The 15,847-nt window shown below is 37.2% G+C and overlaps 1 protein-coding gene across 16 annotated transcripts in view; it reads left to right on the top strand.

Annotated features, from left to right (window-relative positions):
- ptk2ab (protein tyrosine kinase 2ab) overlaps positions 1-14,923 on the top strand; it is a 54,623-nt gene extending 39,700 nt beyond the window's left edge. For 6 of the 16 annotated variants that reach the window (XM_043260745.1, XM_043260740.1, XM_043260743.1 and 3 more), the window contains 11 exons: positions 2,309-2,425; positions 4,431-4,517; positions 4,647-4,793; positions 5,850-5,963; positions 8,378-8,440; positions 10,407-10,446; positions 10,883-10,986; positions 12,071-12,079; positions 12,617-12,772; positions 13,854-13,934; positions 14,023-14,923. In XM_043260745.1, coding sequence (XP_043116680.1) covers positions 2,309-2,425; positions 4,431-4,517; positions 4,647-4,793; positions 5,850-5,963; positions 8,378-8,440; positions 10,407-10,446; positions 10,883-10,986; positions 12,071-12,079; positions 12,617-12,772; positions 13,854-13,934; positions 14,023-14,235 — 1,131 coding nt within the window. In that variant the 3' untranslated portion in view covers positions 14,236-14,923. Of the gene's footprint in view, positions 1-201; positions 1,979-2,308; positions 2,426-4,008; positions 4,048-4,430; positions 4,518-4,646; positions 4,794-5,849; positions 5,964-8,377; positions 8,441-10,406; positions 10,447-10,882; positions 10,987-12,070; positions 12,080-12,616; positions 12,773-13,853; positions 13,935-14,022 lie in introns of those variants that run through there. The other 10 variants (XM_043260748.1, XM_043260746.1, XM_043260751.1 and 7 more) reach the window with 5 other exon arrangements.
- The last annotated feature ends 924 nt before the right edge of the window (positions 14,924-15,847 follow it).

Below are 15,847 nucleotides of genomic sequence, written 5' to 3'. Positions count from 1 at the left end.
AACACAGAGTAATTAAGCAGTAGAGTAATTTTCCTTCTTAAACTTTGACTGCAATATGTTTTATTCAGTTTTTTGTATCAAAGAAAAAGACTATAAATGTATTTCCTGTTGTGATTTATTGATTGCATCTGCTTGTAGTTAAGGAGTACTTTTCCAGGCATTCTCTTTATAAATCTGTTATTAATCTGTTTATAACCTCAGCTCTCCAGTGCCAGGTCACGTCTTCTGACATGTAACATCTGACATGTAATGCTGTTGTATCCAACACGTGTCTTGGACAACACCGTTCTAGTTTCTCATTTGTTGTGATTTATATAAGGTGAGGTGTGAAGTAATGAGACCACCAAGATAAATGTTTCTACACTCTTAAAAATAAATGTGTTTCATATTGAAGCAATAGAAGAACCATTTTTAGTTCCACAGAGAAGCATTCAGTTAAAGAGCCGTATATATACGTTTTTATAATCTGAAGAACTGTTTTTGAAACAGAAAGATTCTTCAGATGTTAAAGGTTCTTTATGGAAACCATTCTATGACATTGTGAAGCAACTTTATTTTTAATAGTGTATTTTTAGTTTGCCTAATTTAATACAAAGTATATAGCTATGTTAATTAGTACATTAAAAGTTATATTATTAGATTAACTTTTTTTTCATTTGTGTCCTAGATGTTATTATTTCTGTATTTGGATTTGATTCTACGTTACAAATGTACAGTGTGATCTCAGTCTTTTGGACCCCGCTGTATGTTACATGTGCTTCCCATATGCAAAAATGCTTCTTTCCGTGTGGTTCTCTGTCTTCACTTATCACTTCCATCGGTTTGAACAAGCTGCAGGGACAATAAATATTATTAGATGTGTCATAATCTTTCCATATTTCTGTTAAAAGACAGATTTTTGGATGAAAATGAATACTAGCATGAAATCAAGACTTTCATTTTGTGGAGTCCTTGTTTGCCAGCTTTGAGATCTGTATGTGCTAGTGTGCTGACTGTGCTCCTCAAAGTTGACAAAATTAAGTTAAAAAAATGTATGCGCATTTAAAATGTGTAGTCTTTATTTCCTGGCAACAGTTTAACCGTATTGTTGACTCAATGAGTCTTATGATAGGTCATTTCCCAACTACCTTATTTAGTAGAAAATGCACTACGATTTAAATATATTTTAAAGAAATAAAATAAAAAAAATATGAAATAATGTATAAATTATTCAGAAAGTAATAAAGTGAGACATATCCAAGACATTTATGAAGTTACAAAAGGTTTCTATAAAAAAAAAAAAACTTTTAAGCCTTGCATTCATCAAACAATCCTAAAGAAAACATATTGTGGTTTCCACAATATAGTAACTTTTTTAAGAATGATTGTATGGTTCTTGAACATCAAATTAGCATTTTCTAATGATTTCTGTAGGATAATGTGAAGATTGTAGTAATGACTGCTGAAAAGTAAATAATATTTAAACAACGCATTATAATAGAAAATCATTTTACAGTATTACCGTTTTAATTGAAGCGTTGGTGAGCATAAAATCTTTTTTCACATTAAATAAGATAGTAAACGTTTAAGAACATTCAAAACTATTTTAATTGTAGTTTTTATTTTTGTGATTGATAGTGTTAGTCTGTCTGCTTTTTGACATGGTTTTAAATCCTTCCCAGTCTTGTTTCTCATACTGTGGTGACTGATGGGCTGGGCTGATCTCTTCATCCGCTCTGTGTGTGGCTTAAAGCACCTCATACTCTTCCTTTCACGCACCCTCTGCTCTCTGTCAGATCTGCCAATCACCCTGTCCAGGTGCCGATGTCTGTTTGTGTGTTGGCTAGTCGCACCTGCCCTTGTGTCGATGACCAAAACGAAAGCGCGTTCATCCATGCTGTGCCTCACTAATTTTCTGCCTTTGTCACCCCTTCTGTGTTTACTTGCGTTGTTTGGCTCATCTTTCCTTGTGTGTATGTGTGTGTTTGTGTGCGTCTACGTGTAGCCCTCCCGCAGACGCCCCCTCCAGCACAGCTTCAGTATGGACTGTCTGTCTGCGCCCGCGTCTGCTGCTTCTCGCCCTCCACAGCAACCTTTTGGTTCCCAGATCTCCCTTTGCATCCGCCAGCCCAAGCCGCCCGCCTCTCCTCTGGGGCCATGCGATAAAACCACCATTAACCGGTCACCACATATACAGCAAACGCTACACCAGTACACCCATGCTAATACACAACAGCTTAGCGTACATCCCCAGCATTCGTTCCCGCAATCTCAGACCCCGCTTCTGCTTCAGCCGTTACCGCTGCACTGCTCCCTGCTGTTCCCTCAGGGGCCCAGAAGGACTCCCTCTGTCCCCCCCAGTGCCACCCAGCCTGCTTTCTTCGACCCCTACTATCCCTCCATGCAACAGCTGCGCCTGACCCACGTGCCCTACAGATTCTCACAGGCAGGTGTGCTAGAACTGTTAGCGGGGCATCCCAAGAGTTTTACTGTAGCTTCCTGTGCAAATGATAGAGAAAAAATAGCAGTATAGAGAAGATAGGCTTCTTAGTGTATTAGATTTATGTTTACTGCACATTATCAAGATTAACAGACTAAAGGTCACTGAGTCCAAAATTTCTGTATGACTTTTTCTGTTCTTTTCAGTATTTGCCATTCTTTTCATCAAAATGCATGCTACAGATGTAAAGATGCAAAATATTTTTTTATGACTACAAGTTTCAAAAGCAGTGTGTAAACGTGATTGATACAACATTAGTTCAAATTAAACATGCAAAAATGTTGGACTCAAGCGTGCAATAGTCTTAAGTATACACAAAATAGAGTGCAGCAGTATCCACCCACTTTTCACCAGCTTTGTTCTGAAAGTAATTTTTCCATTGACTTTTCTCATAGGGATTTAAAATAAAAAGTATTTGACAGTACTTGGGTTTTTGTGAGGGGAAAGAACTTTTGTACAGTCCCATGAGGCTTTGTGAATGACAGTCAAATTAAAAAAAAAATGATTTAAAGATGTTGATTTATTTAGAAACAATATATTTCATATAGTTGCATAATTAGAAATATGTTTAAATGTTTCTCCACCCCAAAAAGAAGAATTGACATTACCTTACTTAACCTCATGTCATTAAAAAATGTGTTAAAGCTTTGTTCATCTTCAGAGCACAATTTAAGATATTTTTGAGGCATTCTGACAGTTCTCTGACCCTTAGACGATAATGTAATTAACACAACGTCTAGAAATGTAGCAAGAAGATCCATAAAATAATCCATTGGACATCAGGGGTTCAACCGTAATTTTACAAAAACTTTTTTTAATGCAAATAAAACAGATTATTGTTATAGATTATTGTTCAAATAAATTTTCCCCTACAGAGAAAATGAATGCGATTTTTACTTCCAGAACCTGACTTTTGCACAATATTGGAAATATTAAATTTTTGAATAAAATGTTAATACAGTAAAGTCATTTTAATCACTTACCTGCTCTTTATTGTGACTCTCAATTACTGTAATGCCTGTGAAGTTCTTATTTAAAATTTTAGACTATTTCAGTCACAATCAAAGATTTTAGGATGAAACCAAGTTAAAACCGCTACAGTAACTTCTGATAGCCTTCCAGATAAAAAAAAAAAAACTCTATGGGAAAACTGCATGTTGCCTCTTCAGTGCATGTAAACTAAACTGTGTGCCAGACCTGTTTTAAAATTAAGCATTAACCTGCCGTAGACGTGTGTGGTTTTGTGAATCTCACATATCAAAGACACTTTGCACTTTTTATTTTCAGAAACACAGACTCTCTACCTCGTCCACATTCCCAAAACATCATTCTTAACAAAAGAAATGTAGTTTTTAAAGGAGATTCTTTTTGGCAGTCCTTCCAATAGTGACAATAATTCCCACACTGTCATGCCAGTGCTCATGTGGGTTTTTTCTCCAGATATTAACCCTTGTCTGTCCGTTTAGTGTATGTTACTGTATGTTGTCACCCACTTTTCTCCTTCTGTTTCTTTCTGTGCTCATCTGGAGCTGTGGTCAGTCGACTCTCTCTATGAACGTGTTTATAAGGTAGATCGGTCCGTCTGCTGTTTTGCCGCCCACAGCTGAGCACGGAGTATCCCAAACAATCGGATGAAGACCGCCTCCTGCCAATCAGCATTCATTTTCCAATCCCCTCCCTCTAATCTATAATTCCCGCCCATACACTGCAAAACTATAATAACATTTCAGAAATAACATGTGCATTGTGGTAACATTAACTAACTGCTTGCATTTAGTTCGATTTGTTTTAATTTCTTCCCCTCAACAGCCTGAAAATCTTCATCCACACAAAATGCACAAGAATTTTGTGTGCATCTGGTGGACTGTTTTTAACAGCATCTCCTAACATTAACCCGAATTGTCAAAAATGTGCTAGTATATTGACATAGTCATGTGTATTCGATTTACAGCCCAGTCGACCTGGTTATCCAAGTCCCCGTTCCAGCGAAGGGTTCTACCCTAGTCCTCAGCACATGGGCCAGCACAATCATTACCAGGTACAGTGCTTGAATTAGTCTCATACAGATTGGTTTATTCACTAAAGATGCAGCAGACAACTAGTTAAATTGCGGGCCGTTTGTAAAGATTACACTTTTTTTTCTGTTTGCGTTTTTGGCTTGATGTAGATGGCAGGGCACTCTGGCCCACACGGCTTGCTTCCCGTGCCAGGTGGGATGTACCCTCCCCAGGCCGCAGGGACTGGACTTGATCCCCACGACAGCTGGAACCATCGCAGGGCTGCTCAGGATCACATGTGGAATCCAAGCATGGAGGTTAGAAATCTGGTGGTTTTCTGAACGCCGAAATCTAAGATCCATTTAAAGAGTGACTGAGCTGCCAACATAAACAGCATTTTTAAGCATCTCAGAGATGCTCCAAATGTGAAGACTGTTTTAAACATTAATAACAAACGTTTGAGGCCTTTTAAGGTAGCTCATGTTGGCCGAAGTCTAACGCTGCACTAAGTTTGTCCTAAGTGGAATCTACGTAATCAGATTCTAAAAATTTTTTATTTATATTGAATTACATTTTAAGATTGCATCAAGTATTAATAAACACTTTTTTCTAATTATCACTCCCTAGGTTATTTAACCATGTATCACTATGCCACTGGAAGGCTTTAGACACATTCAACATTAAAACATTATTTCTTATGTACTTGCAAATCAGGTGTTCCCAAACTTTTTGCTCATATGAACTTCTTTGAAGTAAAATATTTAACTAAAGCACCCCTGAGGTTTTAAAATACTTATTTTATGAATTAAATATCACATTTGCATTATCACGGTTCTCTGACATTTGTTAATATTCACAAGTGTCTGCATTTAAGGTTTTTGGAGAATAAAATGTAGAAATTTGGTTGAAATAAGTTACATTGTCGTTGAGCGTAACACAATATTTATGTAAAAATTCAAACAACACGCTTATTCTGACTTGACAGACATCTTTCAATATCTCCTATAAATGTCTAAGGTAGTGAAATACATTGCTAAATTTTTGCTCTAGATGAGCAACAACAAAAAAAAGTCTTCATGCACTTCTCATGATCTGCATAACCTGAAAGGAACAGCTTCCAAAATCATTTTTGGTTTTATTTCACAGTAGATACCATTTACCTATATTTATAATTACTGAAAAAGTATGTGCTGTTCACAAGTTCCTTGTTTGTCCTGAGCAATTAAGCTGCCCAGTTTTTCTCACACAGGAGTCACAAACAGCCATCACCAATCATCTATTGTTCTTAAACACAAGCTACAGTAACAAGACTGGAGCGTATTATCATTTTATCATGATTATTAGCGGTAAAGTATGTTGATGAATTGTTTCAGGATGGCGTGGCTGTGCGCGGAGGTCTGTCTCAGTTGATGGAGGAGCAGTTATTACTGCAGCAGCAGCAGATGGAGGATGATCAGCGCTGGTTGGAGCAGGAGGAGAGACTACTGGTAATGATCCCATACACCTTCTCTTCCTCGCATTCATCTGCGCATCTTTGTTTCCCCTGCTTAGCTGTATTATATGGCCGTGTTAGTTTCTAAATTCTTCCTAAAAGCATTTTAATGGAGAACCGCGGTTATGTTTATTTATAGCTGCAGCTGCAATATGATATTCTAAACAGTCGTTTTCATGTTTGTTTGAGAATAAGTGTTTCCACCAGTTGTAAACAGTTGTGAGCGATCCTCACAATTTCACAACATCGGCTTTGGCATCGAGATGTTTATTGCAAATAAATTAGCGTTGTTGAAGAATTGCAGAAAGAATATGAATTAGAAGGCATTGCGCTTCTGTGAAGAGAGCGTGTTATTATTGCAGTGATATGTGTGCATGTGAATGTTATTATGCACATAAGTTTGTCTGAGAATATTTGTGTGCGTCTGTGGTATGCCAAGCTTTGGCTTACAGTCTCCGTCATTTGTATCTTCACTGTGTCATTATGTTCAGTCTGTCTCGCAGAAAAAACTCACACAGCTTCCTGTACCAACTAAAAAGGGCATTCAGAGCTCTACCGCAGCAAACAACATTCATTCTTCTGCTTAAACTATTACTTTTCCTCACAAACAACTTGTGTTGAAATGAAACGTCAGCTCTTATAGGAATAGTTCATCCAAAAATGATTTGCTCATCCTCATGTTTTTGTAAAACTTTTCTTTAACTTTTTATGGTCGGTGGAGCACAAAGAGGGTATTCATGCTGCTCTTTTTCATACGCTGAGTGTTCACAATGACAACATATTTCACTTTATTCCAACTCTTCTAATAACTATTTTGTTATTAAAAGACATTATATTTGTATATTAAGAACCAAACTGTGTTGATCTGCACAACAAATCCAGTCCAGTTAGTAAATCAGTTTATTGAAAAGAACTATCTAAAAATAATGATTTGTTCATAAATGTGACTTATACATATCTCAGTGAATATTGAGTTACAGTGTATGATATGTATAGACATCTTTAAAGAATATTTTTTTTTGACAGTAGTTGTTAGGACTGGAATCTAAAAATTCTTCAAAAATTCACCTTTTGGTTTCCAATTTTAGCAAATCCTTTCATTCGATTAAGAATTTAAATTTAATTTGTAATCTAATAATTTATAAGGTTTTCTGTCATTTTCAGACAAATTTTTACACATAAATTAGATCCACATCTGAAATAAAATATAAAATCCTTAAAAAAAGGATAGTTTATTCTTACTATTTTCGTGAAGTTGGTGGTGAAACATTTCAGTAAAAACTTTTTCATTCGAAATTGACCTCGAGCAGCCAAGGTGTGACCTTTCCGTGTGGAAGTTCAGTGTGGATTAAAAGTGTTTGCATGCCCATTAAAGTATTTTTTGATCCTGTGAGTGGATGAAGGAGGTTTTTGATCCCGGCCGTTTGATACAGGTGCAGTTTTCAGGAATTCCTCAGTAATGAAGGGTTTTGTTGGCACCGAGGCGTGAGACGGATAAACTCAACCTGACCTGTATCTGCTGAAAGTTAAATTGCTGATCAGAGGAAGTTTTCATCTCTTCGCAGATGTTATACGAAAATGTGCATGAGGGATAACGGGAGGGGGGAGAGAGAAAACACCGAGCTAGGGAATGAAAGAGAGGAGGAGGAGGAGGAGGAGAGCAGAACAGGGCTTGGCTTCGCTGAGTTGAGGCTCGTCGGCTGTGTGTGAGTCAGTGTGTGTGTTTAATATGTCTCACATTCAGGAGACGAGTCACTCCACACACACACTCTTACTTATCCCACACACACACACGCTTGCTTAATGGAGATCCACTCCGTGCTCTGCTCAATGCTGAGGAAACGCCAGAGAGAAACGCTCACAGGAAGAGACGGGAAGATGCAGGTCTTCAAATCCTGCTTCGGAAAACTGGTAGAGTAAACTCTGGGAAACAATGGGAAGGGAAGGGTGCCATTTTAATGCGTTGTGTTAGTTCTTTTTTTGTGTGGCATCCTTAACTGTCATGGATTAAAATTTCAGGGTTTATATTCAGTTAAGTTTGTCCGGTTTATGGTCGTCGTGTAAAAGAGAAGGAGCAGACGTTAGTAAGTGTAAAGTTTTGTGAGGAGTAAATATGCCTGACCGTGAGAATGAAATGATTGACCATGTGAGAAAGCGATGATCAGTTTTCCTACTTTTTGTGGCATTTAAACATGGAGATGTGACAGAAAGATGTGTTCTGATTGACTGCTATTGTGCCAAGCAGGATTGGCATTTTCATTGTGGAAATGCAAATTGCTTTTAGCTGGAATCTTGCTCCAGGTCAGGACTGGGAGTGAATTAACAATAGTTTCGACAGTCACTTTGTCAAATTTGACCTTCTATCTTCTTCTTTGTGTGTGCGTGTGTGTGTGTGTTTGTGTTTGTCAGAAGCCTGATGGGAGAAGTTCCAGAGGCAGCATTGATCGTGATGATGGAAGCCTTCAGGGACCAGTGAGTTTCTTTTTTTTTTTTTTTTTTTAAATACACTGCCGTTTGAAAGTTTCGGGTGAATAAGAATTTTTTTGAAGAAATGATTTTAGTGCTTTTCAAACCTTTTCACATTTTGTATGTCTCCCTCATCTAACACACCTGATGATTCGTCAGCTCGTAGGTAGAGACTGCAAGGACTAAATCGAGTGTGTCTGATAAGGTGCAGGGCAGGAAAGATCATTTAGCAGTGAAGTAGTAAGTTGATCAAAAGTTACAGTAAACAATTCCATTTTTTACAAAATAAAAGCTGTTGTATTAGTACTTACTCTTTATTATGGAATCCTGAAATTTAGAACCATTTACACAACAATATTAACCATTTGCAACCAATTTAAAAATAATAAATATTTCTTAAGCACCAAACAAACATATTAAAATGATTTTTGAAGGATCATGTGACACTGAAGACTGGGGTAAAGGCTGCTGAAAATTAAGCTTTGCCATTACATGAATAAATTGGGTTCTAAAATATATTTGCCATAAAACAAATTAATACAATTTGTTTTATATTGAAATATATTTCAATTTATATAAAACAAATTTTCAGCCTTACTAATATTTCACAATATTACTGTTTACTGTGTTTTTGGTCAAACTAAAAATAGCTTTGATGGCAATTAAAGACTTAATTTTAAAAAATCTGGCTTGCACTTTTGAATAATAGTGTACATTTTAATAAAGTGTCTTGAGAGAAAAAAAGGAATAATTCACCCAAAAATGAAAATTCTAAAATGATTTACTCATCCTGATTTTTGGTCCAGACTTGTTAGATTTTTTTCATGTCTGAATTAAAAAAAGAGAGAGAAAGGGAATGATTTACTTTCTTTACAACTATTCATAGTGACTGTCTCTCAAGAAGTGTGTGTGTGAGAGTTCATCATCTGATCAGGTCATGTTAAATATAGTGGTGTTCCCCGCTCATGGACATCTGCAGTAAATTATATTGTGTATGGGCGTCACCTCACACTCGCTGTGGGGGAATTCTGTACATGCACAGGAATTTTACTTAAATTGTTTTTGGTGAAAGACTAAAAGATTATATAACTATGTTGTACAACTGAGATGTGTGTGTGCTCTTGCACAGTTACAATTGAGCTCTAAAAATCAGAGCACACTGAAATTGGAAAATCTCATTTTTCTTTTTTTACGATGGTGTAAATAATCATAGTCATTCTAACTTTGGCTCATTCTCAAAGCATGATCGTCATGTTTGACACGAACCTGCGGAGTTCAAGGATTGAGCTCAAGGATTGCTGTCATTAAAGCGAAAAACCAAATACTAAGACATTTTGAAAGTTTTAAACTGATAATATGATCATTTGAAATGCAAAACGAACCATTTTGTTCAGTGATCTAGTGATTTTTAGACTCCGCCGATAGATCTCAGCATGTGATCTCTTTAGTGAGCTAAGTTCACATGCATTTAGTTTGCTGTAGTGTGTTTTAATACTCTTTAAGGTACTAAATGTCTATAATAGCTGGATATCTTTCCAAAATCAGCAGGGTAAATGGGAAACCAGGGACAAGGGCCCTTTTGTTAGGAAAGAAGTAGCATTGGACACTCAAGAAACCCAATCTGCTCTGCCTTTCCACTTCTAATGTTAACATAGAAGCACTACAGATGTTTACTAGTTTTTGAATGCATTTCATGCTTGTCATAATCTGGAACTTCACAGCTGCTCTGTAGAGCTTGTTTGTCTGCTGCAGTGGTTTTGAATGTATTGGGCTGTCCTCTTTGATTCACTGTGGTCTTGGCAGATGTATCTGTGTGTGTGTGTGTGTGTGTGTGTGTGTGTGTGTGTGTGTGTGTGTGTGTGTGCATGCCAGGCATCCAGGCTGCTCCCCACCCAGATCACAACACACATGGCACAGTCTGCCTTGTCTCCTGCATTTTTGTAACTGTTTAACTGTGTTTGTTTGTTTGCAGACTGGAAATCAGCACATCTACCAGCCTATAGGGAAAGCAGGTGAGTTCTGCCAGGTCTGCTTAACGTAATATGTCATTTTTAAGTCATGTCTTCGATGCTTACCATGGCTGCATTTATTTGATCAAGAGTACAGTAAAAAGAAATTAAAATGACCGTTTCCTGTTTTAATATATTGTAAAATGTAATTTATTCTTGTTATGGGAGAGCTGAATTTTCAGTAATCTGCTATCAGTGTAATCTGATAATTTGGTGACCAGGCATTTTTGTTCTATATCACTGTTGAAAACTGTGCAATAGCTGCTTAATATTTTATTAAGACCATTATATATTCATTAACGTGCATGTATATATTTAAAAATGTATATAAATATTTTCCAAATATATTCTGCGTGTGTGTGTGTGTATATATCATTTGACAGCACGTACATAAAAGTGCATATTAAATCACAAACTTACTTGTTCTTGTCATCCTCAGAACACGTAGCTCCTCCTAAAAGGCCCCCTCGACCCGGAGCTCCCAGCCACCCAGCAGCAGTCTCTGGCCTCAATCCTACAGACAGCTACAATGAAGGCGTGAAGGTACCAGAACTACCGGCACGGCAGACTAACTCTATTACAACGTCATGTGCATGTGTGACTTTACAGTAATCTCTGCTGCTGCTTTTAAACTACATAAAGTTTGAAATGGTGCTAAACACACACACACACACACACACACACACACACACACACATAGTAAGGCTGGTAAGATTAGCATCTGTACTTAGGGGTCGCCTTCAGGAGCAGCTAACATGCCAACAGATGCTGTTTGCCAAGCCTCATTAAAATCATCCTCATTCCTGAAACTCCTTTCACACACAAGCACACAATTGCTCTGCAGGGTCTCTCATAAAAAGATCCCCGCACACCCAAGAACCCGGCAGTTTTCATTCCAGCGCGTTTCCCTGATGCTGAGGGTCAGCGTTCAGGGGGTCTGCACTGCATTCGTGCGAGCAACAGCAGAATGCAGTGCAGAATGGAAAATATAATTAGGAACAATGCACATGTAATTGCGGTCTGCTTAGGAGTTTTACCTGTAGGCGTGTTTGGTCAGTAGAAAACATTCAAGGTCTCATAATAACACTCGACGAGTGTGGTTTTTCTTTCTGGTGCTGATTTTGGGTTGCGTTTTCTGTTTAAGGAACAAGTTTGGTCGGGGAATTTAAAAAAATAAAAATAAACTGTGTCACAGTCTCGATGACTTGCTATTGCTCGTCTGAAGCCGTTGTGGAGACCATTTGATTGGATGAACATTTGTAGTAGAAGATGATTTTCAGTATGTTCACCAAAGAGAAAGAAGTTTATGTACTCAAGTTGCTTCAGACAACATTTAGTACAAGTGCAAAACTATAATTCTGATTTAAACAGGTCTTTACGTGTATCTTTATGTAATTTCATATAACTGAACTCTGGTGACATTTTAATAGGGTTAGATTAAAAATATATTAACTTGCACAAAGAATGAAGACATAACTCCAAGCTGTTTTCTCTTTCTTTCTTTGCAGCATGTATATGTAAAGTTATATTTATTAATCTCTTTCTTTTCTTTTGTTTCCTCTCTGCACACTGTTCTCTTGCTCTGTGCCTCTGCCCTTCCTCTGTTGCACTGTTTTTGCACTGGTAGCCCTGGAGGGTAAGACCACCTGTAGACTCAGTGTTATGTTTCTGTTGTCTGTGCCCCTTCTTAACCAGCTGCCAAGTCATTACTCAACCATATCATTTAGAATCATGAATTACATGAGCTCCGTGTCTTATGCTTTTTAAATCAGCTGTGATTTTAGCTAATGTGCTTCTAGCGCAAACTAGTGGAAGCTTTGGATATTTTTGGTCGGTTGGACGGATAAAGTATGTGTTTAAAATCTGAAACATTTAGTTGATCTCTTTTTATATGTAATTTCGTGAACTATGTATTTTTGCCATATCATGTTTTATATTAAAATCAAAGTTGCACAGATGGATTTCTAATCAGTTAGGTGTCTCTAGTAGTTGCTTGTGCTGCCATCTAGTGTCAAACATGTGTACCATAACACAAACCCCTTCATTTCATGTAACACTGATTCAGTAACATCATCCTTCATCCTGTAGCCCTTGTTTATATACATATGCTTGGAATTGAGTCATCTTCTGTAATGCAGTATTTTAAAGTTTGTTACTCTGTATTTGTCTTCAGATTCAGCCTCAGGAGATCAACCCGCCCCCAACAGCTAACTTGGACCGCTCCAACGACAAGGTCTATGAAAATGTGACTGGGCTGGTGAAGGCTGTGATTGAGATGTCCAGTAAAATCCAGCCAGCTCCTCCTGAAGAATACGTGCCCATGGTAAAGGTATGACACAAACTGGGAAATATATATCGCTGAGCATGCCTTTTGTTGTCTAGAGAGATGATCTTAGAGAGATAACTTTGTTCATGTTGGGGTGAATTTTTTTAAAACCTACGTACTGTTGCTATTTCCCAGAACTCCCACAAAAACAAGAGTCACTGTGTTTCGTAACATGAAATTTTTGAAAATTTGCTGAAAATGCCAAGATGTAAATGGCTTTGTTTTTTCATCTGAACATATTTGGAGAAATTTAGCAATAGATCCTCTGTAGTGAATGGGTGCCATCGGAATAAGTGTCCAAAAAGCCGATAAATACACCACAGTAATCCAAAAGTAATTCACACGACAAAAAGCTTTACGTTTGTAATAAATATATCGTTAAGTATTCGTAACTTGATTTAGACTTCGTACCTCTATACATAAAATAGCTTACTTTTTATATTTTTAGCTTTCTGACCCTGCATAGATGCAACACATCTTGACACTTTGAAGGCCTAGAAAAGTAGCAAGGGCATCATTTAAAATGGTCATGTGACGTGAGTGGTTTTAATAAAGCTGTGAGAGTGCATTTTATTGTCCTTTGTGACGGTCTTCGCCATGTGTTCAGGAAAGTACCGTGACGGACCGGAGCAGACGTCCTTTTAAAAAAAAGGGGAAAAGATAAATATGCGCGCATGTATATTAATAGATTAACTATTAAAAATAAATACTAATAATTAAACGCATAGCAAAATGACTAAAACATAAAAATCTAAAAAAACAAAAAAAACCCTAAAAGTTCAAAAAGTTCAAAATATTTATAAATGCTATAATATTATATAAATATTGTACACCACTTACAGATAAACATCTTTTAATTTAAGAGTCCCAGTGGAGGTTAAGATTATAAGTTAATAATAACTGTCAAATGACTTCAAAAGACTTCACATATACCACTTATGGGGTGTTTTTGTCCTTTTAGGAGCTCAATATACTGAGTTCACCATAAACTGTTATTGCATTAAGCATAATAAACTACTATAAGCTTGCTTTTCATTATATCGTTGCAATTTCAACATTCTCATCGTGAAAATGTGTATTTCAGGAAGTGGGATTAGCATTGAGAACATTGCTGGCCACTGTGGATGAGACGATACCTTTACTACCGGCTCACACACACAGAGAGGTAAACACATTCACTACACTAAACGCTCTCATTTCCAAAATCCTTTTTGCCAGCTCGGCTAACCGTTACTCGTGTTCTTCCTCTTCAGATCGAAATGGCTCAGAAGCTTCTAAATTCAGACCTTGCTGAGCTGATCAATAAGATGAAGTTGGCCCAGCAGTACGTCATGACCAGCCTGCAGCAGGACTACAAGAAACAGATGCTGACAGCTGCACACGCACTCGCCGTAGATGCCAAGAACCTGCTGGACGTGATTGACCAGGCCAGGCTGAAGATGTTGGGCCAGGCACGACCGCATTAGCCCCTGCTAGAGGACATGACGACGCACGTGACGCCCTGGAAAAACACACCAGCACAGACTTGTACACTAACGGAGTCTCGTGGGCCCTTCACTACTCACCGACCCTCACGTTTAAGCAGCACGGCCGACCGCGGGGCGCCGTGAAGAGGGCTCTGGATTTATTTAACATGATGAGCCGGACCGGATTCGTCACGACTGGATCTCATAGTGAGCCTATGACCAGACGCTGAGAGCGCGATTCTGACCTCTGCTATGAGCTTTAAACGTCTCTGGAGGAAAAGAGATACTTTTACACTGTATCTAGTATGTCTGTGTTTCGTTGACGAGCCCGAGCTCCACAGCCAGACCACACAAATCTAGATCCCGCTCGGGTTCTGGCTCTAGAATCATAGAAGTTGAGACACTTTTGCACAGTAGAACTTGAGTTGAGACTGGATTCGGAAAATCTGGGTTTGCTTTGCGGACTCCCACGCTTCTCCCTAGGACTGAGAGGGATGGCGTTGTATATTTGGGCCTTGTGCCACCTAGAGGTAAAATAAAGCTATGACTGAATTAAAAAATAGTGTTGGAGTCTTCATGTTTTCTGGATTGAAAAGAAAAAGTAAAGAGATTATTGTTATTCATAGGAATGTGCAAAAGATTAGTTTATATATATATATATATATATATATATATATATATATATATATATATATATATATATACAGTATACATATATAAACCAATCTTTTGCACTTTCCTTATGAATAATAATAATCTCTTTACTTTGACCAGGCCAGGCTGATAATTATTAGCCCCTGCTAGAGGACATGATGACACAAGAAACGACGGAGACTCTGGAAAAACACACCAGCACAGACTTGTACACTAATACTAATAGAGTCTCATTTTATGTGTGTGTGTGTGTAATATATATATACGCCACTGTGTCTGTCGCTGGCTCCTATATATATATATATATATATATATATATATATATATATATATATATATATATATATATATATATATATATATATCACACTCACTCACACACACACACACACACATATATATATATATACACACACACACACACACACATACAGTATATATTTATTACACACTAGATTTTGATAGGGAATATGTCATCACCTCTAAAAAAAAAAAAACAGGGACACAATTTCACTATTGTCCGCATCCAAAGAAATGTACAAAAATTGATTTTATTTCCATAGAAAGCACATTAAGTAAAGTGTCTACTTTTAAGGTTTCAGATAAGTTTTTTGAAAATAAAATGTTGAAATTTGGTTATAATAATGTTACATTGTCATAACACCCCATGTATGTACCCCTTCAAACAACAAGCTTATTCTGACTTGTACACATTATAAATGTATGAAGAAAAAGGGCGCATTTACATTTTGTTGTGTTTTAAAGTTGTAAAAATCATATTAGGTCAGTGGTAAGTTTTAAAATGTAAAAATGAATCTTTTAGTATGCCAGAATGTGATTTATTTTGTAAATATACCTGAAAAAATGGTTACAATGAATGACATGGGTGACTTCTGTAAATCAGGAAAAGAATGTTTATATTTATTTCATATTTATTTTTTCCTCAAACACAAAACAT

This window comes from Puntigrus tetrazona, chromosome 16 (assembly GCF_018831695.1).
Source record: "Puntigrus tetrazona isolate hp1 chromosome 16, ASM1883169v1, whole genome shotgun sequence".
NCBI classification, from domain to species: Eukaryota; Metazoa; Chordata; class Actinopteri; order Cypriniformes; family Cyprinidae; genus Puntigrus; species Puntigrus tetrazona.
Note: the sequence above shows the minus strand (reverse complement) of the source record. Positions and strands in the feature narration are given on the sequence as shown.